At 52.6% G+C, this 20,097-nt stretch overlaps 1 protein-coding gene and 1 long non-coding RNA gene across 11 annotated transcripts in view; both read right to left on the bottom strand.

The window, feature by feature from the left end:
• Positions 1–20,047, bottom strand: part of SPACA7 (sperm acrosome associated 7) — a 29,218-nt gene extending 9,171 nt beyond the window's left edge. For 2 of the 10 annotated variants that reach the window (XM_025441185.3, XM_025441186.3), the window contains exons 1-5: positions 19,866–20,041; positions 16,149–16,208; positions 11,516–11,617; positions 10,531–10,638; positions 7,739–7,786 (exon numbers count right to left, since the gene is read on the bottom strand). In XM_025441185.3, the coding sequence (XP_025296970.1) occupies positions 7,739–7,786; positions 10,531–10,638; positions 11,516–11,617; positions 16,149–16,208; positions 19,866–19,953 (406 nt within the window). In that variant the 5' untranslated portion in view covers positions 19,954–20,041. Of the gene's footprint in view, positions 1–7,738; positions 7,787–10,530; positions 10,639–11,515; positions 11,618–16,148; positions 16,209–17,561; positions 18,650–19,470; positions 19,583–19,865 lie in introns of those variants that run through there. The other 8 variants (XM_025441190.3, XM_025441193.2, XM_025441194.3 and 5 more) reach the window with 8 other exon arrangements.
• Positions 12,013–14,044, bottom strand: LOC125753339 (uncharacterized). Its single transcript, XR_007404929.1, has 2 exons — positions 13,331–14,044; positions 12,013–12,461 (listed from the first exon to the last, which is right to left on the bottom strand). It is a non-coding gene; the product is annotated as an uncharacterized LOC125753339 (long non-coding RNA).
• Positions 20,048–20,097: the final 50 nt, after the last annotated feature.

Below are 20,097 nucleotides of genomic sequence, written 5' to 3'. Positions count from 1 at the left end.
CATATATGACATTCTGAAAAAGGGAAAATTATAGAAACAGGACACAAGTCAGTAGTCTTAGGGATGGAGATGGTGGAAAGAGCTGAGTACAGAGAGCATGGAATTTTTTGGGGCGATGGACCTCTTCTGTGTCATGTTTGTGCGGATGGTTACGTGAGTTTGTAATGAGGCCGGATTTCACTAGAGTGTGCTGCATCTTACCAAAACACAGGATATCTGGTAAGAACACCTAATGTATCCTATGAATCATCACCTGCCCCGAGTTCTTACCTTTGTCATCCCACTTACTGGTCCCAGCAACCCCACCACTCAAAGCAATCTGACCTTCAGCTTGCAGATGATGAACTGTAGGTTCAGAGAGGGAGGTCACTTAGCTGAGATTACACAGCCGGTAAGAGGGGGAACCAAGGTCTGACGGGCTCGTACTGTCTGCCCTGCACTCCGTCCCACAATCCCATGCCCCACAGAAACTTGTCCATTCCCCCTCCCCTTCAGCCGAGAAAGATGTCAGGAGGGCTAGTTGGATTCCCATTGGAAGATGACAAACCCCAGTAAGAACCTGGGTTTAACATCAAGCTGAAAGTGATCATGTGTCAGGGAAAGGTCCTATTACATGATCGGTGTAATCCTGCCACTTAGCAACCCGAGAGAGGGAGCCAGTGGGTTTGCAAGAAGGGCCCTGCTCTGGTGGCCAGAATTTCGCATTAGAGATTCATTCCTTGGCGCCTACTTTAAACCCTCGTTGCCCCACAATCCCGAGGTGTGGCTCAGGACAGTGTCATGTTGACTATACTTCTATGTCTTTGGGGAGGTCAGTGGCGGAGCTCAGCGTTGCCCTGAACAATGAGACCAAGACACTTGGGTCCCTCTGTTTGGGAAACAAAGGCGCACAAGAACGACCCTCTGGGAGCCAGCCTGTATGCCCACTTGGGGCGGACGCTGGAGCTCAGGGAAGCTTGTCCAGCGGGGGAAACGCCCCGCCTGAGGCAACAGGAGCAGGATGCGCCTCTGCTCCCAGCAGAGCAGGGGTGTTGAGAGGGAGCACGGAGAGGAGGGAGCCTGAGTGGCGCCCCAGCCACGCTGAGCCGCGAGGGCCCCTGCGAGGGTTCCAGGGACCAGGTATTGGACCGTTTCTGACCTGTGCTGTCATTTCTATTTTTAAAAAAGATTTATTCATGAGAGACACACAGAGAGAGGCAGAGACACAGGCAGAGGAAGAAGCAGGCTCCCTGCGGGGAGACGATGTGGGACTGGATCCCAAGACCCTGGGGATCATGACCTGAGGCGAAGCAACTGAGCCACCCAGGGTCCCCTGCGCCATCACTTCTAATGGCTCAGCCCACTATGTTAGTTCTCAGGGAAGTGTGATAGTTCTCAGTCACTTCTCCCAGTTTGGAAGCCCCCAAGTCCCCAAATCGAGGTTGACCAGAGACAGAGATGACGACCATTTGTCCGCCAGTAATACGAGTGGACTTCTAACCTAGTTTAGATGAAATCACTGCAAACTATGGTGGTCTTGGACGATGGAGGAGCAAAAGTCTGCATTCAACTTTAAGTCAGCAATGTAGGGAGGAGGCATCAGGAGACCTCATGGCCCAGGAGCTCCTGAGTGGAGATGATTTTCTGTCGACAGGAGGAAGTTCTAGACAAATCTGCCTGGTCATGGGTGTTGGGAGAGCTGGGCTCGTGGGGCTACAAGGCTCCTGGACCCCGCCCTTGAGGCCCCATAGGGAGGCAGGAAGCACTCCCTGCTGGCTCCTTAGATGGTAATCATTTCCTGCAGTGGACAACTGAAAGGTAAATCACCGCCTCATTGTTCTCCCTGGCAAGGTTTCCAGCACAGTAACAGAGCAGGTGGGATTTGCTGAGGGAGATAGGGAGGGTGGCTGTGGTGCGGGGCCACCAGCAGAGCTGGTCACCAGAGCCGGGCTCCTCCCGGCGGCCTCTGGGAAACCATCCAGCACAGGCTTCTCAAGGGTCCTTGAAAGGGTCTCTCACCTGGTATCAAGAGCAGGTCCCTCGGCCCACACCCCAGGGCTCACCAGGGCAAGCGCCTCAGGCCTTGGACCTCACATCCCTCTTCTGTGAAATGGGCCTGACACGGGGTTGCTGTGAGGTCTGATGGGGTGATTCAAACACGACAGTGCCGCGCACACAAGCCCTCCCAGGGTGCAATGTCATTGTCACCACAATGCTCATCATGATCACGGAGGAATAATGAGTTTTCATGACGAGACTGTTGACAACCACACACACTATCCAAGTGCTCACTCCCGACTCTGTGAGCAGCGACCACGTGCCAGCTACAAGGCCCACGGGCATCCTGGTGTCTGTCCTGGAGGGGCTCACAGCCTAGGGCATGTCATGATGTCTAGTATTGCCATGGTCTATCCCCTTCCACGGACATACAAGGAAGAGCATTAGGGTAAGTGCCGGGGGCAGTGGACAAGAAAGTCTCCTTAGAACAGGTGTGCAGACAACCACAGGTTCCTCCGGGTCCTCCCAAGGATGAAGTTACTTGAAGAAACAGCTTTTCAAGTCAAAATATCATCTTCTCCAATAAGCTGTCTTCTTCTCAGGTAAGGTGTGTGCCCACAGCTGTTTCTCCATCTGTCATGGTCCTGTGTGTCTGTGTGACATCGTCGTCATCTAGACGACCGTTGGTAGTACACATGGCAGGTGGCTTCGCATGGTCTGCTTGCTCTTTGGAGAGGGCTACGTTCACGTGGCTTTTAGGGAGAAAGTAGATTTTTCTGGATGCTGGGCTCAGCCGTGACTCTGCTGAGTGCCTGCTGTATGTGGCCACCCTGGGCCAGCACGACACCTCCCAGAGTCCACCTGTCTCAGGCCCTACCTGTGGCGCTCTGGGCCTCAGGTGGTGTGGGCGTGGCGGGTCTCCTAGAAGGGGCCACGCTGGTTGCAGGCGGAGTCTCTGAGTTCTGGTGGAGGAGTTGTCCTCTGGGTGATGGCCACTCTCTCACTGGCTGCATAATCTGTTTCCCTAGATTGGGAAGGCAGTGACAGTGGCTTCCCACCCTGAGTGGCTGGGCTGTCACCCCAGGCTGCTCCTTAGAGGCACCTGTACCACCATCTCGTGAGCTTAAGACCCACACATGACAGTGTCAGGCCCATCCACACATCCTCTACCACGGTCCTCCTCAGCGCCTACACCCCCAGGTGGCCCGAGGGAGCCCCTCCTCCTACTGTAGGGCCCACTGAGGTAGTACCACTGTTGTTATGGGCAATAATGTGCTGGTTGAATTTCCCCATGATTTCCCATCCAGAACAATGAAGCTCAGGGTGAAAACCCACGATCGGCCCACGAATGAGAGCCTCGAATAGTCGTGGTGTCACAGTACACAAGCAGCCCCACAAAACTGAGTGCATGTCAGTCCTGGCTCTGGAGTGGGAAGAGTCTGGAATGTCATTTCCCTGACAGACAACGGCTCCAGCACAGAAAAGCTCCAACGATGGGTTTGAGATTCTAGTGGCTCCGGACTGATCACTCAGAAGCAACATTTTGGTGACCATGGCACCTGCCTGGCCCTGCCAGTGCCATAGGACCCATGTTCCTTTCTGTTCTTGGCCAGTGTGGTGACCTCAGGAGACCATGACAGGAAAGACTGCTGCAAAGACGACAGGGATCCGTGAGTTTCGCATTATTTCTTAATTAAAATAAAATGGGAAATGCAGGCCTTATTCAGTGGGGAAACCCCGTGACCTGTCTCCTGGATGCTGGCTTGAACATGTCTGCTGCCAGGTGATGTGATGCATTGCCCTAGAGTTCTCGTGTTGGCCTGATGGGGAAACGGGGTTGTTGCAGATATGACGAGTCATGAGTCAGTCACATCAGGAGCAGTGTGACCCCAATCCAACAGGCCTGGTGTCGTTATAAAAAAGATTTAGACACAGAGACACACAGGAAAGAGGCCACATGATAACAAGGCAAAGGTCAGGGACAGACTTCTAGAAGACAAGGAACCCCAAAGACTGTGGGGAAACCATCAGGAGCTGCGAGAGTGTGAAAGAGACTCCCTCATGGTCTCCAAGGAACCATCTGCTGACACCCTCATCTGGGACTAACGCCCCCAGGACAGAGAGACAGTGAGCTTTCGTGGTTCTTGGTTCTGACCACCGCAAGAACCAGGCCCAGGTGGATAGTACTTCTGGAGCCCGGCTGTCAAGCAGCAAGGAGCCGGTGCCCCCTGGCCTCCGAGGCACAGATGATGCTCCGTGGCTCACCTACTACGGCGGGGAGCGATGTTGTGTCACGACATAGGACTTTCTGTCTTGGAAACAGAAGTATCATTAGCACGTGCTCTCTGCATTCATTCTGTTCTTGTGTTTAAATGTTGGTGCCACCCCAGTGAGCCGATTTCATGGCCCACTCATGGTAGCCTCCTTGCAGTTTGAAAACCTTCGGCTTGGGGATCCCTGGGTGGCGCAGCAGTTTGGCGCCTGCCTTTGGCCCAGGGCGCGATCCTGGAGACCCGGGATCGAATCCCACGTCGGGCTCCCGGTGCATGGAGCCTGCTTCTCCCTCTGCCTGTGTCTCTGCCTCTCTCTCTCTCTCTCTCTGTGACTATCATAAATAAATAAAAATTAAAAAAAAAAAAAAAAAGAAAACCTTTGGCTTGCAAGAGCCTCTCCCTTCGGAAAGGTGTCCCCTGACCAGGAGTCTTGGGGAGCCGATAGTGCCGACTCCCATGAAGGAGATGGTTTTTCTCCAGATGTTCCCATCTCCTTGTCTCGTTTTTTCTCTGTGCCAGACGTCGTCTTTGTCATTTGCCTTCTATGAGCTTCTCTTCTTCTCACCTGGTTTTCCAACTGGCTTCCTCCACGATCACCTCTGGCACGCTGTCTTCCTGGCCAGTTTTCCTGCCGAGGCTGTGAGCACCTTGGGGCCAGGTGCTTGGTGGTTCAGCTGTGATCCCAGAACCCAGCGCCTGGTTTAGCATGCAGCAACTCTACTGAACTGCCTTTCACTTACTTGTGAAGTTGTTAGAACGTTATAGAATTTTGCCTTTTCTTGGTGTTAATGAACTGACATTTTTCTCCACATACTCCCGTAGCAGCATCTTTGCCAGTCTTGTGTTCAAACGAACCCCAAGTTTCAGGTTCCCCTTCAGCTGTGATGCTTCATTCGTTCATTCAGAACCCATAGACACCTGTTCTGTACAAAGTGCTGGGTGGCAAGGAGGACACAACATCCTCCTCAGGAGGTCATGGTCAACTGGGGGGCACATGAAGAACTCCTGGCACCAGCTGCAGGGTGGGGAGTGGTACGGAAGCAAAGCACCAGCCGTACTTTCCCCAGGAAACCAATACCCCCAGCTCCACCTTACATTCTTCCCTTTGTGTTTAGGAGCCAAGTTGAATTGGGAGCTGCCTTAACACTCCTGTTCAGCTTTCTCTAAAAAATTAGAAGGACTTGCTCAGGCTGTAGCAGGAGGTGAGAAGAAGCAAAGATGAAATGCAGGCTCACTGTTTCCTTGACCCTTCCCCTGGAGGGAGGCTTTGGACTTCATGATGCAGTTTCCTCTTAATTAAAAAGGCTAACACAAGATCCAAGTATATTTGTATACCTACAGCGATACAGCTTCAGTATTTAGAAATGAAGAAATGGACCAAGATGCAGGAGGTACATTGAAATAGTAAGAAAGCAGGTAGTGGTGATCCTTATATCAGAGAAAGTAAAATTCAAGCGCCAAAGCATTAAACATGACAAAGAAGGGCTCTTTTTCATACTAACAGCTAGAGTTCACAATGAAGATATAATGCTCATAAAAATCCACATACCAAATGTTGCAAGAATCATGCTCATAAAGCAAAAACTATGGGAAATGCAAGGATACATACACAAAGACACATTTATGGTGGAGGAATTTTACACATCATCCTAGTAAAAGAATCAGGGGAGAAAACAACAGGAAAGCAGAGAGGGCCCTAAACAATATCATCAATAAGCAGACAATATAAAGACACACCAAACACCCTTCCCATCCTGACAGCAGAGGACACACCTTCTCAAGTGCTCATGCAATAGTCACAAAAATTGATAATATATCAGGTTGCAATGAAAGCATAAGTTAGCCACAAAGTAGAACTACTAAAACCATTTTCTGATCATAGTATAATAAAAACCAGAAATTATTAACAGAAACAAAGAAAAAAGGTCCTACCACCTGGAAGTTAGAAAACATTTTATTGACAACTTTTGGGTAAAAAGAAAATACAAATTTGTAGAATTTCTGGAAAACAATGATAATTAAAATAGTTATGTATGAGAATCTATGGGTTAACATTTTGAGGAGCAGAGCACCAAGCACTTATTGGTAAAATGAGATAAATGAATTACTCAGCTCTAAAACTGGAAGAAGGGAGACAAAGTCACTACAAAAAAGCATAAAGGAGGAAATATTAATGACAAAGGCAGAAATTAATAAAGTACCGAATGAAAATACCCTAGATTTTGGGAAAAATTTAATAGACATGCTACTAGTTTACCTCATTAGGAAGAAAAAGAGATATATTTATAAAATAAGAAATGACAAGGGGGAAATAGTGGTGGGAACAAATGATATCTTTAAAATAATGAGATGATTTAGAGACCTCCATGCAAATACATTTGAGAATGCAGAAGAAATGGATCATTCTGTAGGGAAATATTGTATGCTAAAATTGAACTTCATTTAATTAAGAGAGACTAAATGAATCACTTTTCCTGGAAGAAACAGAAAAAGTTACCAAGGAACTCCTCCAGAAAAAGCACCACAAAGAGATGGCTTCACAAGGCATTTCTAACAATTCTGAAAAGATCAGGTGGTTTCAGCACTCTAAATCTTCTAAGATATTCAAAAGGGGGAGGAAAAACACATAAATTCTTAATTGTGAAGCAGGTATAACATTGACATTTCAACCTGATAGAGATAGTACAAAAAAAACCTAGAGACTAATACTACCTATGAACTGTACTTGGGTACAAAACACTAAATAAAACATTGATAAGCATAATCCAAAATAATCAACATGACCAAGTGAGTTTTTTTTTTTTTTTTTTATCAAGTGAGATTTATTCTAAGAATGAAAGGTTGGTTCAATTTTGGAAAATCCATTCATACATCATTCACATTAATAGGTCTAAAGAAAAGAAATTTGAGTATTGCCAGAGATAATGGAAAAGATTGTGAAAAAGTATTATTAAAAAATTGATGGATACTTTCTTTAGATATTAAAATACATAGGCCTTTTTTGTCCTAGGGCCAGAATCTTACTTACTGTCTAAACACTAGGAGTATTTTCGCTAGGACTGTGAACAAAAGTATTGAAACCCAGTAACATTGCTACTTTCAACAATTATTCGAGAAATATGAGAATGCAATTAGACAAGAAAAACCAATGAGATGTATAACATTAGTAAAGAAGAAAATTCTATTTGTACATGATAATGTAGTATATTTGGAAAACCCTAAAGAATCATGATAAAATGAACTGAGGCAATAAAAGAATTTAATTCGATAGCAGAACAAAAAATTAACCTACAGAAATCAATAGCGTTCATACGCACAAATAAAAACAGTTAAAGCACACAGTGGCAGAGACATTCTCATTCATAACCAACGAGGCAGATGACTGGCCCACCCTGCATCTCCCTGGCATGCAGGCAGGGTGGTAACCAAGTCACCTTTCTTGTCCTTGGAAAGTCAGTGATTACCACCAGAATAGAACTGTGACTCACCAAAACCCTCAGGACTGCCGATCTGGTAACTCTCATCAATGCTGTGTTCTTTGGTGATGAACATGGAAAAAACAGGTGGACAGTGTTTTGATTACACACTTATGAATGTTTTGGCTCATACTTTATTTTAAACCTTTAAGTTGAAATGCTAATACCATTTTCAAATCTAATCTAAAAATGTGGTCTGGAAAGTTATCATGGAAGCATTGGGTCAGATGCCATCTGACTATTAAGAATATGTATTCACAGGGGGACCTGAGGGGCTCAGTCAGTGAAGAGTCTGCCTTGGGCTCAGGTCGTAACCTCAGGGTCCTGGGATCAAGCCCTGCATTGGACTCCTTGCTCAGCAGGGAGTCTGCTTTTCCCTCTCCCTCTACCGCTCCCCCTGCTTGTGCTCTCTCAGTCTCTCAAATAAATGTAAAATCTTAAAAAAAAAAGAAAAAAAGACAAAGAATATATCCACTCGTTCGCTGACTCAGCTTCCCAGTTCTGAGAGTTTCCATCTCCAGCAATATGAAAACACATGTACACCAGGCTGTTCTAGCACCATCGTGTGTAACTGTAGGAACGAGGTAAAACAGAAACAGGTAGAAAGACCACACATGGGCATGAGCCACTGTTTGTTTATGCCAGGGAGTGCTCGACAGCTGGAAAACCAGGCACTCTCTCCGTGAAGAGTTTGGTGTGACTCTCTGCGCAGTGTACAGGGAACAAAGTGGAGACTGGAAACCTATGGGGAGCACCTTCCAGGAACGAGGGAGGGAGATATGAGTGTGCGCGCATCTTCTCATACATGCCAAAGGGAATACAGGACTGGCAGTCCCCCTTGGGGATGTGCATTGTGGTGGGCACTAGTAGTTTCTGGTATGGACCTTTTCCTGTTGTGATGACTTTTATTTATTTAAAAAATATTTTATTTATTCATGAGAGACACACACAGAGAGGCAGAGACACAGGCAGAGGGAGAAGCAGGCTCCATGCAGGGAGCCCGATGTGGAACTCGAACCCAGAATCCAGGATTACACCCCGGGCCGAAGGCAGGCGCTAAACCACTGAGCCACCCAGGGATCCCCTTGTGATAACTTTTAAAACCATGGTCATGCTCATTACATATTCAAATACAAATATCTAAAATCAATAGCACAAGGCGACCAAAAACGGTGCCAACAGTAGCAATGAGCCATGAAACACATGCAGAGGACGGCCCGGAGGAAAGACCCACTCCGGTGACTTTGCAAACCATATATTACTAGAGACAAAAGACTCCTCACAAGCATCCTTCTCCTGTCGGCAGATCTGATTTTCCCAGGGGTGCAGCATAGCAAATTCTAAACCTCGAGGGCTAAATGGAAATTTTTTTGTGGAAAATGTGAGCCAGATTTTTAACAAAGAATTACAAGGGAATGGGGAGGACGCCTGGAGGAATCCTGTGATGCTGGGTAGGTCAGAGGTATCAGCTTGAAGTCGTGGTTTTACATAGAGAGAGGGAGGACGACAGTACGATACAGTTGTGTGTGTGTGTCTCTGTGCATACACACATGGGGCTGCGTGTATATGTCTGCATGTGCACATGTCTGTGTGGATGCCTGTGTGTGCGAACACGTGTGTGCCTGTGTATCTGTCTTTGTGTGCATGTATCTCTGTGTGCACACGTGTCTGTGTGTCCATGTGTGCACACATGTCTGTGTGTCTGCGTGTGCACACGTCTGTCTGTGTGCATCTCTGTGCACACGTGTGTCTTATGTGCATCTGGATGTGCACACGCGTGTGTGCCCGGCTGCATGTGCATCCGTGTGTGCACAGTGTGTCTGTGCGTCTGCATGCATATCCACATGTTCACACATATGTGTACGCGTGTCTGTGTGCATGTGCGTGTGTCTCCCTGTGTGCTCACATGTGTTCCAGCCCAGCCTGCAGGAGGAGGCTGGAAGCGATGGCATTCTCCTCAAGCCCACTCGGCGCCCACTTGTTCAGTTCTAAGTTCTATTCTGGAGGAAGAGAAATCAGACTCCAGGGTTGGGGCAGGGAAAAGGCAAGAGGCCTAGAACACCTCCTGGTGACAGAAAGTTGGGAAGTGCTCAAGAGGAGGGGGCACATTAACAGGACATGGGGACCAGGTAGAGGGGGCCCCAAGGCAAATCCGGGGTGAGCAAATGAGGAAGGAACAAGGGAATGAATGAGAACAATGGGTAAGAATCCGATGAACAAACACAGAGGGAGGCAGAAGCAGAAAGTGGCCATTTGCAAGGTCTCGCCTCCTACCACGACACCTCACAGGGCAGGTATCCCCCGAGCTACACGGGCGACCTTTCTTCCGCACAATCTTTAAAGAAAATATCTGTCTTCCGCGGGGTGCTAGCTCCTCCGCCGCGGAGCCTTGCACACCGGAATTCCTGTCCGCAACCCCTGCTGCTGGAGGGGCGCTCTGCCCCGCTCCTGGGGGCCTCCCTGAGGGGATGCTGGCTCTTCCTGCACACCCCCGGGAGGGGCTCTGACCCAGCTGGAGTTTGGCTGGGGCGGGCAGTGTGGCAGCCCCCCCCCCCCCAGGCGGCCACCTGCCTGCGGACCTTCTGGCCTTGCCCTGCTTTTCCAGGGTCAGAGTCACCGCGCGGTGGGGCTGGCGGTTCCTCGACAGAGACGGGAAACCTGCCCAACTGGGTTCAGTGAAGCAGCCTCCCTCCCCAGCCGCACTTGCATCCTCCGTAACGGGGTCCCCATCCGCATCTGCCTGGCGCCTCCATCCTCCCCACTAGGTTCTCAGCGCAGGAGGGTGATCACCAGGGTGCATTTACCATTATTGAAAATTTTGTCCTCATTGCCAATAGAGAATTGTGAATTGTCTGAGAGTCCGTGATAACTCTGAGGAGCACCAACTTGAAAAGTCTCATCCATGATGGTATCTTTGATGAAGAACATGGAAAAAATAAGGAAATGATTTTTTGATTACACATACACGGACCTTTGGGTCCACCCTGTATTTTATGGAATGCTACTGGAGTTTTCGAGTCCTACTGTAAATGGGCTTTGGCAAGTGCACAGGCATCATCTGACCCCCTCGAGCCCCGCCATGTGGGCCGCGGCAGACCGTGGGTGATGCTGATCCCAGGAACTGGAGTTGACCTCCGGAAGCACCGTCCTGGGGCGAGGCTGAACTTCCCTGGCCCTGGATGCAGTGTGTGCACCGCATGTAGATTGTGATCCCTGTGACCCCTGAGCAGGTGTCACCCAGACCCTCTGCCTCGGTTCTCTGCGTGCTGTTCACTGGCCTCGGTGGGTGCTGAACACCACGGAGCTGCACTTCAGCAAAGCACGTTCTTTATCTTGGCTCACTACTGGTGGGGGGCCTTGGGCGAGTCCTTCTGACCTTAGTTCTATCCCCGTGGAACGGGGTCCTGGTCACCGCGCCCGTCTCAGGAGGCTTAGGCCCGCGTCAGGGTGCTGGCAGTGGAAAGTGCCTGTTTCATGGGCCCCGTGTGCCTGTGGTGGCTGAGCCTGACTTGCAGCTGGAGCACAAGACCTTGCTTGTGTGTGCACCCCAGAGACCACCCCAAAATAAAGGGAACTCGTCTCCGCCAGCCCAGGCTCAAACTCCTCAGTCTCGGGGAGGTCCTAGAAATGGTTTGGGACAACTGTTTCTTTCCCCTTCATTTGCTTTTGTCCCAGATGTAGTTGCCCCTAAAGAATGATTCTGCCTAAAGGCAGAATGATGGGATTGTGTCTCCACCACCACAGACCCAGGGACACACGCAGTTGTAGGTTTAAAAAATGTATACTTGCTTTTGTCCTTGAAAAATTTTGTTGATAATGGTGATGCTGTCCTTTGCTTTGCAGCCTTTGATGATTTATTTGGATCCAACATCTCTTGGACTAGAATTTCATCTTGGGAAAAGCACACAAGGACGTGTTAAAGCCAGAGGTACAGGAAGGACCACGACCCTTTTGCCCCCACGGGGACCTACTGCAGCGTGTGAAGCAGCGACTAGAAGCAGGGACCCAGGTGCCCTGTGCAGATGCTGTTTGGCTTCTAAAGAACCTTGTCTGGGGTGGGTGATGCCTGCCCCCTCCACAGTTTCTGAAAACCTGAGACCATCCAGGTACCCCGGCAGGGTAAACACTGTCCCCAAAGACACGATACCAGAAGCCTGGCCCCCGCTGCAGACCCCCATCGTTCCGTCCCCTCTGAGACTTTCCCCAGGCTGTCCCGTGTCAGTGCACCCTCTCTCCTGATTTCTGAATAAGATGGTGTTGCTTTCTCCCTTTGCATCTTTCCCACCTCTCCTAGGAAGCTTTTTTTTTTTTTTAAGATTTTATTTATTCGTGAGTGACACACACACACACACACACACAGAGAGAGAGAGAGAGAGAGAGAGAGGCAGAGACACAGGCAGAGGGAGAAGCAGGCTCCATGCAGGGAGTCTGACGTGGGACTCGATCTGGGGTCTCCAGGATCACACCCTGGGCCACAGGCGGCACTAAACCACTGCACCACCGGGGCTGCCCTCCCAGGAAGCTTTTAACACATAAGAGCACCGGACTTGGTGTTGGACAGACGGGACCCACGTCTGGTTTGGTCTCACTGGACCTTGATCCGGGCAACTTCCTCTTGGGACCTGTCTTCTCATCTGTAAAATAGGCCTGTGCTTATCTCCTCAGGCTTGTTAGGAGGGTCACATAAAGCAGTGTGCATGGAAAGCACTTGCACAGTCAGGGATCATGGCGGAGGCTGAATGTAAAGGAAAACAGGACAGTGGCAAGTCACCCCATCTCTGCAGCCCAGTGGGTACCCTGACCAGTTGGTCCATGTGCTGGGACTGGAGCCCACCCAGCAGGTGCCCTGGTTTGCCCAGACTTTCTTGGTTCAGCAGGCAAATGCCACATCCTAGGAGCCCTGGGGACCTGGACAAAGCATGTGGCTGTCCACCGTGGCTCCAGGTCATATGAGGTACATGAGTTCAGGGCGAGAAGATCTGAAGTGTCACTGGAAACAAAGATTTTGCCGACACGCATGGAGAAACGCTCTTGGGCAACTCTGCAGCATTCCTCCCCCACGGAACCTGAACCCAGCGTCCATGTGTGCATCCCCGTGGGGCAGGGGCCTGCACCCTGCCTTCTTCCTGCCCTGGGAATGGCCACAATTATGGAGCTGTGGACACCATCCCTGACCACAGGATATGAGCTCAAGGGATGGCCAGGGTGACCTCAGGGACATAGTTGGATATCATGGAGCTGCTGGTGACACAGGAGCACAGCCCCTGTTTGGTTGAGCTGCTGCCACTCTGTCTCTGCTCACATGGCCAAGTGCATTCTTTGCTGGTGCACTGCTCTGGCTATACCTGCTTCCACCTTGAGAAGACCTTGGCCACTTTTCTGGGACAGCTATTGTGCAGAAGAACCAATTTTAAGTCCCTAAAAATTATGGTGTTTAGTTAGATTTTGAGTCACAGGGAAGAGTGGATATTTGTGTGAATAACAAATATTGAGCAGTTACTATGTACCAGAAACTGTCCAGGTGCCCAGGGGTGAAGGACAGCCCAGCCCCAGTCCCTGGTCTGCCCTGAGCCAACCAGCCATTTGAGAGGGATAGGACTGTACCTGTGTGGTCATGCACAGCACCTTCCAGAGCGCCCACCAGGAACTGAGATCAAGGATTGCCCCCGAGGCAGGCAGGGACAGGCAGGGGGCAGGAGCCCGGTTGACTGGCACCTCCTGAAGGAAGCTAGGGTGGCCTCCCGGGGACACAAAATACTGTTAGTGGCAGATGTCTTGAGAGATCCTCAAGGCAGGGGGTGACAGCCCTCAGGGCCAAGAGGAGCCCTAAGCCAACTGACTTCACAGCACTTTCAGAGCCGGGGGCTGGGGGACGCTCGAGGGTGAGCAGGCCAAAACCAAAAGTTCCAACAGGCCTCCAGAAACGTTGTGCATCTAATTGTAGCAAAACCCGTCAGGGAGCAGAGGAGCCTGATAGGTTGTATGAATGAGAAAACCCGGTCTTCGAACCATGTCTAATTTCTGACGGTTTACATTTTCTTTTCTGAGAAATGAGATATTGAATATACAAATGGACGGTGACCAGTTCTACATAAAAATATAACTGATCCACCATGTAGGCAGCCATCCAGAAGTCACCCTGAAGGAAGGTGACTGCTGTCTCCAGCAGCAAATCCTGGGGGCCACACGCCCCCCTCTCTAGGGCCACCTGCCCCTCATGGCCCGGATGTGACCAGTAACTGCACTTCCCATCCTACAGAACCCACTTCTGGTTAGCTGTCCCTGTGTCCCAGCCAGGTGCCTGGGTCAGCCCCCACCGAGAGCCCTCCCTGGCCAGCCCCTACCCCCCGGTGCCCCCCCAGCCGTCCCTGCCCCAGCACCTGCCCCACGGCACCCGCCCCCCCCCCCACAGCTGTCCCTGCACCAGCACCTGCCCCAGGGCCCCCCTCAGCTGTTCCTGCACCAGTACCTGCCTCAGGGCCACCCTCAGCCGTCCCTGTCCCAGCACCTGCCCCAGGACACCCTCAGCCATCCCTGCACCAGCACCAGCACCTGCCCCAGGAACCCCAAGCCGTCCCTGCACCAGCACCACCCCCAGCATCCCCCCAGCTGTCCCTGCACCATCCTGAGCTCTCCCTCCCACCCGCCTGAGTCTCTGCCACATGCATGTGACAGTGGCCTGGCCCACGCCCAGCTGCAAGACGCTCTGAATCAACAGCCTCTGCTGATCTCACGTGTCTCCAGAGACACGATGTCTCACTTTCACGGCTTCCTGCTCTCCACCCAGGAGAACAGGGGTTGGGGGGGCAGGAGCCTCAGTTCCCCTTCTGGCTTTAGTGGATCCCCACAACGTCATCAGAAATCTCCTTGACTCTATCCTTTCTTTCACGCAGGCAGTCGGGACCTTGGGTGGCCGGCCCGCGGATGGAGTGGGTGCTGGTGTTGGACCATAATCTTGCAGGTACCGAGACCGCCAGACCCGCCAGGAACTTGGGAGTATTCGCCAGCACCACTCCTAGACCTGGTGGTGCTCCCATCCTGCCGGGCCAGTTCACCTGCCTAGCGGTTGCCGGCCAGGTCCGGCACGGGGTTAGGTTTACCTAACCTGCACATACTGTTTTTAAGGCTAACGCACACCTGCGTGGGGTAGGGCCCTCTGTGCAACCACGTTCTCTCCAAGCCCTGAACCACACACAGGGCTGATGTTACCATTTCATTGTACACACAGGCCCTGCTTCACGGACATGAGGGCTTTTGCAGGCATCAGAATGTCTTCTGATTCTGAGACAGGAATTGCTTAGGGGAGTGGATGGTGGTCACTCAGAGAGAACTAGAACGTTCATTCATTGATTTATTCATTCACTCGCTCATGTCATCTGTCAATCTATCTGTCTGTGTGTCTATCATCTCTCTGGAAGTCAGAGAGGATCTCCCGAGGGCTCTGCTGCCGCAGACTTGGAAATGAGGTGAAGCCCAGGATCGTGGCAGAGGTGTGGCTGGAAAGGATTCAAGTCACCCAGCAGGCATTGTGTCATCCTCAGAACTCTGCGGTCTGAGTTTGTAGACCTAGAGGGCAGCATAGCACCAGGCTCCCAGGCTCCTTCTCAGACCCTGGGAACCACCAGTCCCCAGCCCCGAGCTCAGGAGCTCAGGGGGCAGAGGTCCCCTGCTCCGGGCCCCCTCTCTCTACTCAGAGAGCCTCTCTAGGCTTCATTTTATGAAATGTAAAGTGAGTGTTGGACCAGATCCGTGGGCTCTGTAGCTCTGGCCACGTGAACATACATGGATCATATCTGGTCCAACTGAGATGTCCTCTGGTTGTGAAGTGCACACCAGATTTTGAAGCTTCCGTGCGTTGCGATAAAAGGCTGAAAATATCTCATGAGTGTTTATGAGTTATGAGTCATATCTTATGAGTTATGTTGGTTACACGTTGAAATGATATCAAATAAAACGTGATTAAATAAGTTTCACTTGTTACCTCACACACACACACACACACAAAAGATGTGGCTACTAGAAAATTTAAGGAGGCATCTGTGGCTTGCATTGTATTTCTTTGGAGCAGCCCCAAGGAGCCAGGTAGTTCCCAGCATAGCAGGACTTCTGGACAGCTCTATTCCTGACATCACTAAGACGCTCCGAGTGATGTAGCCCGGCTGGCCTGGGACCTCACTTTCAGAAGTGATGTCCCAAAGCCCTTCTTTGGTCCAATGGGCTACAACTCTACTTCTTTCTTAGCTTCTTGGGAGTTTGACTTTTAGGTGTAAGCACTAAATCTATGGGAAATGTGATTCTAGCCTCAAACTGAATCACACCCCCACCTTGTGCAACCAGCACCAGGTCATCTGGGAAACACCCGCTGACTAGCACCCACCCCTCCAAATAACAGACCGGATGCTGATATGAGGAGGTTCCTTACCAAATACTCCAGGTATATCCTCCTGACCTTTTGAACGGGGTGGCATTTCAGTACTTGGACCTGGGGGGGAAATAAATACCCTAATAGTTTAACAATTCATTGGATTTGCACTGACTTCTCGAAATAGTTTCAGCTTTGCGGCACCCGCCAGCCTGCTGCTGGGGAGGGGGTTTCCAGGCCCTGGTTCTCATCTGGAGAGTGGCTGGCAAGCTTGGCTGTGTTTGGAGGGACTGACGTGCCTGTGCTGGGACTCCTGCCGTCTTGGGCAGTGCTCACGGGCGCCAGTTGTCCCTCAGAAGGGAGCAAACATCCTGGCTCACGGGATGGCGCTCTTGCAAGTGTTCAGAGGATGTGGAGGCCGAGAGAAATTAAGGCCATTCCATCTCAAGTTTAGCATTAGCACAAGTACAGCGATCTTAGGCCCCGGGGAATAAGAGCTGAACTTTACAGGAAAAACTGCAGAATGCCCTAGGCAGGGAATCCCATATCAGAAAGACAATAAAGCTCGGAATGCCCTCCGCAGAGGATCCCCCATCAGATCTTAAGAAACTCCCCCACCCTTTCCCCATATTGGAAAGAAAAAAAATTTTTTTTCCTCCACCCCTTCTGAAAATGCCCTAGAACAGCCCATAAAAAACCCAGCTGTAACCCACTTCGGGGTCCAAGCCCCCGCTCTGCTGTGTGGAGTATACTTGGACCCAAGCTCGAGCTTGTAAATAAACCCTCGTGTGCTCGCTCGAGGTCGAGCCCTCGGTGTCGGCTCCTTGGTGGTTTCTCGGAATCGCGCTCTTGGGCACGAGGACAGCCAACCCACAGGGACGCACAGGTCCTTTTGTAAAAACCACACTGCCGCCTCCTTTCTGACCGGCTCCAACAGCAAGTGCCTCGGAAGCTTAGGGATAGGATTTGGGGAACGGGGATTGCAGACTGCTGTTCCTGTTGGGGTTCCCTGCTTGGAGGGGATCCCAGGGAGACGGTCACCAGCTCTCCCCTTTGTAAGCAGAGCGATTCCGGGCGGTCTGCCTACAGGTAAGACGCGGAGTCCCACGGGTGAGCGGGCCGGGCCAGACCACAGACCTCTGGGATCCCGGGACACCTGACTTCCAGCCTTGCAGGCCTCCCTGCCCCGAACAGCCTCGCCGGGGACCCTGCGGTGCGCGGTTACTGAGGGCGGGTTTCCCCGCAGCAGCGCCAGCCGGGGGCTCCCTCCCGCTATCCTGGCTCAGAACAGGGTGTCCTGGTCCGGCCGTGTCCTCCGCTCGAGGTCGAGGTCAGCCTCTGGTCCAGCCCCTAGGCTACCAGAGGGGAGAGGGCAGGGCCAGGACCCCGGGCAGGGCCGCGGCGCAGGCTGCACAGAGCATGCAAGCGGCGTCTGTAGGCTCTAGGGTTCCAACAGTAAACCAATGACGACGCTGATTTTCAAATGGTTTTAATGATGGACAATCTGCATACCAATGGACTCATCTGCAGCGCAGGGCCTAGAACAATGCAGGAAATCTATGTAAAAAGGTCTGCGCTGAGATGACAATCGCTTCCCAGTGTGCTGACCTTCCCTAAACGAAGCAAACAAAAGTACAGTTCTCTTTGGATGAGGCATTAATGAGTCATTAAGAATGGGTACAGCTGCGTCTGCAAGCACTTTGTTAAAAATATTCTTTTCATTTTGTGTCTGTCCCGTAATTATAATGGAAGTATTGTGCGAGTCAGCCAGTAAGCGCGTGCAGAAAAATATTTATGTTTTAGGATATCCGCACGGGTTTTAAAGTGCGTCGTCAACTGTGGCTGCTGTGCTGTGTTTCGCCTGTTGTCCCCCCCACCCCGACGGCCAGTCTCTGGGCTTCAACACGCCGGCGCCGGGTTACCGGGATGCCCTGACTACTCCTTGGCCACCTTTGCACAGTGCCCAGCCTGGCCACCGGGAAGGGCTCACTGCGACCCCTGCGGTTGTGCTCTGGCTAATTTGGGGCAAACTGAGGCGAACCAGCCCAAGGCTGCCGCCCCCCGTCTCTCCCGGGGGCCAGGCCGACCCGTGGGGCCGACAGCCCGAGCTCGTTGTGCCCGAGGAAGCGGGAAGGCCCCGGAAGCGTGACGGGAACTTAACTACCTCGGCTTTGACCTCGAGCTTTTCCGGCTTGTCTCTTCACTCAGGCAGAAGATGCGGGGAGCAAAGCGCTTGACCCTCCTGGGCCAGGCCTGCCCGGAGCCGGCGGGACCCCGCCAGGGCCTGACCCCCAGGACCGCCTGACTGTCCCCCGCACCTGCCCGCACCTGCCCGCGCCACCAGCCTCTGGCCCATGTGTCCTCAGAGAAAGCTGCCGTGTTTCCAGCGCTTTGGAGACGGAGACGCGAGGCTGCTGTCCGCCTGGGGTCGGCTCCCCGACAAGCTCCCGTCCTGCGTCACCACCACTGCCGCTCTGCCTGGGGGTTTTGTCAGCGGCCAGTGGCCAGAGCCGGTCGGTGTGGGGCCCGGAGCCCGGTGCTCGTGCGCCCCTGCGCCCCGGCTGCGAGCACACAAGGAACCCCAATGTTCACTTTCAGGGAACGGTCTAGAGACGGCCCTTAGCTGGCCTTCCCAGCCGAGGAGACCCGATGGCCCCTGGGTCCCCATCTGGACTAGCTGGCGGAGCAGGTGTGGGGGGCAGGCTGGCCGGGGCTGCCGCAGGAGCGCTCGTCCATCCGCCCTGGGGGCCGCTCCCGGGCCGCTGGCAGGTGACCTGTGAGCAGGGAGGGCTGGAGGGACGTGCGGGATGGCTCGGAACCCGGGGCAGTGTTCTGCCCGTCACAGACCCTTTGTGCCCACGGCCCCACAGAGGATCTGACCTTCGTCAGTGCCTTGGAACTGTTTCATTCAGAAGAGGAAGGTGGGAGTGCGGGCCAGCTGTCCCCTGGGCAGGCGTGGGCCCGGCCAGGGCGGGAGGCCGGTGTGGCCCCCGTGCTCCTGCTCCCAGGCACCGCACAAACCCTTTGGGTGACCCTCCGGGGCCCGCGCGTCCCCCCGGGAGCTGGGGCTGGGGGCCCACCACGGCCTCTTTCCTTCCATCCTCAGTGCCCCCTGATGGAGGTGGGAGAGGGGGCAGGTGGCCTGAGCGCGGAGCTTCCTGGCGGGAAGGGGGGCGGTCCCGGAGCAACCCCCTTCCTGCTGCCCTGAGTCCCCGCGGCCTGCGAGGCACAGAGTCGCATCCGGTCCCGGCCTCCGGGCCCCTCGGATCCAGCACGAGGAGGGGCCGGGGCGGCAGGACCGAGCCCGGGGCCCGCGGGGGCCGGCCCGCCTGTGACGGGGACCGCGGGGACCAGCTGCGGCCGCGTTGCATGTCTGCCTTACCTCAGCAGGGACAGGTTTACGTGGACGGTGGGGCGGGTTGGACGGGGCACCAGACCCCCGGGAACGACACAGCGGGTGTCGCAGAACGTGCGGGATGGCGGCCTGCGTGTAACTGAAACCGAGGGTGTGGGTTCTCTGGACTGTTCCTCGACTTTGGGTAAGTTAGAGATTTTCCACAATAAAAATGATTGTGCATGTTCCTCTCCCAAGGAGTTCTGGATTTTAAAGGGGCTTCAAAGATAGAAAACTGTTCAAGGCACTCCACTCCGTTCTTCCCCAGAAATAAATGATAATTGGGCAGGTAGGGAAGGACCCCAGGGAGAAGCTGTGGCGCCGATTCGGCCCCAGGGAGGTGAGCGTTTTCTGCCGCAGTGACAATCCACCTGTGACCGTACCTGAAGTCATGTTTATCGGTTGGAGCTTGGCTTCGTGCCAGCAGGACAGCAGCAGGACAAACACGGTCACTCCTCTGTTCCCTGCCATGTTCCCTCCAGCCGAAGGAGGAAGACCTTCCCCTGAAGGTCCTCAGCTTCACCCGCCTTGGTCTCCAGGATACTGTGGAATGTCCGGGGACCTGTGACATCACTGCAGGAAGTGAGCCGGGCCCGGCCATGTGTGGGGAGGGTC

This window comes from Canis lupus, chromosome 22 (assembly GCF_003254725.2).
Source record: "Canis lupus dingo isolate Sandy chromosome 22, ASM325472v2, whole genome shotgun sequence".
In the NCBI taxonomy this organism is placed as follows: Eukaryota; Metazoa; Chordata; class Mammalia; order Carnivora; family Canidae; genus Canis; species Canis lupus.
Note: the sequence above shows the minus strand (reverse complement) of the source record. Positions and strands in the feature narration are given on the sequence as shown.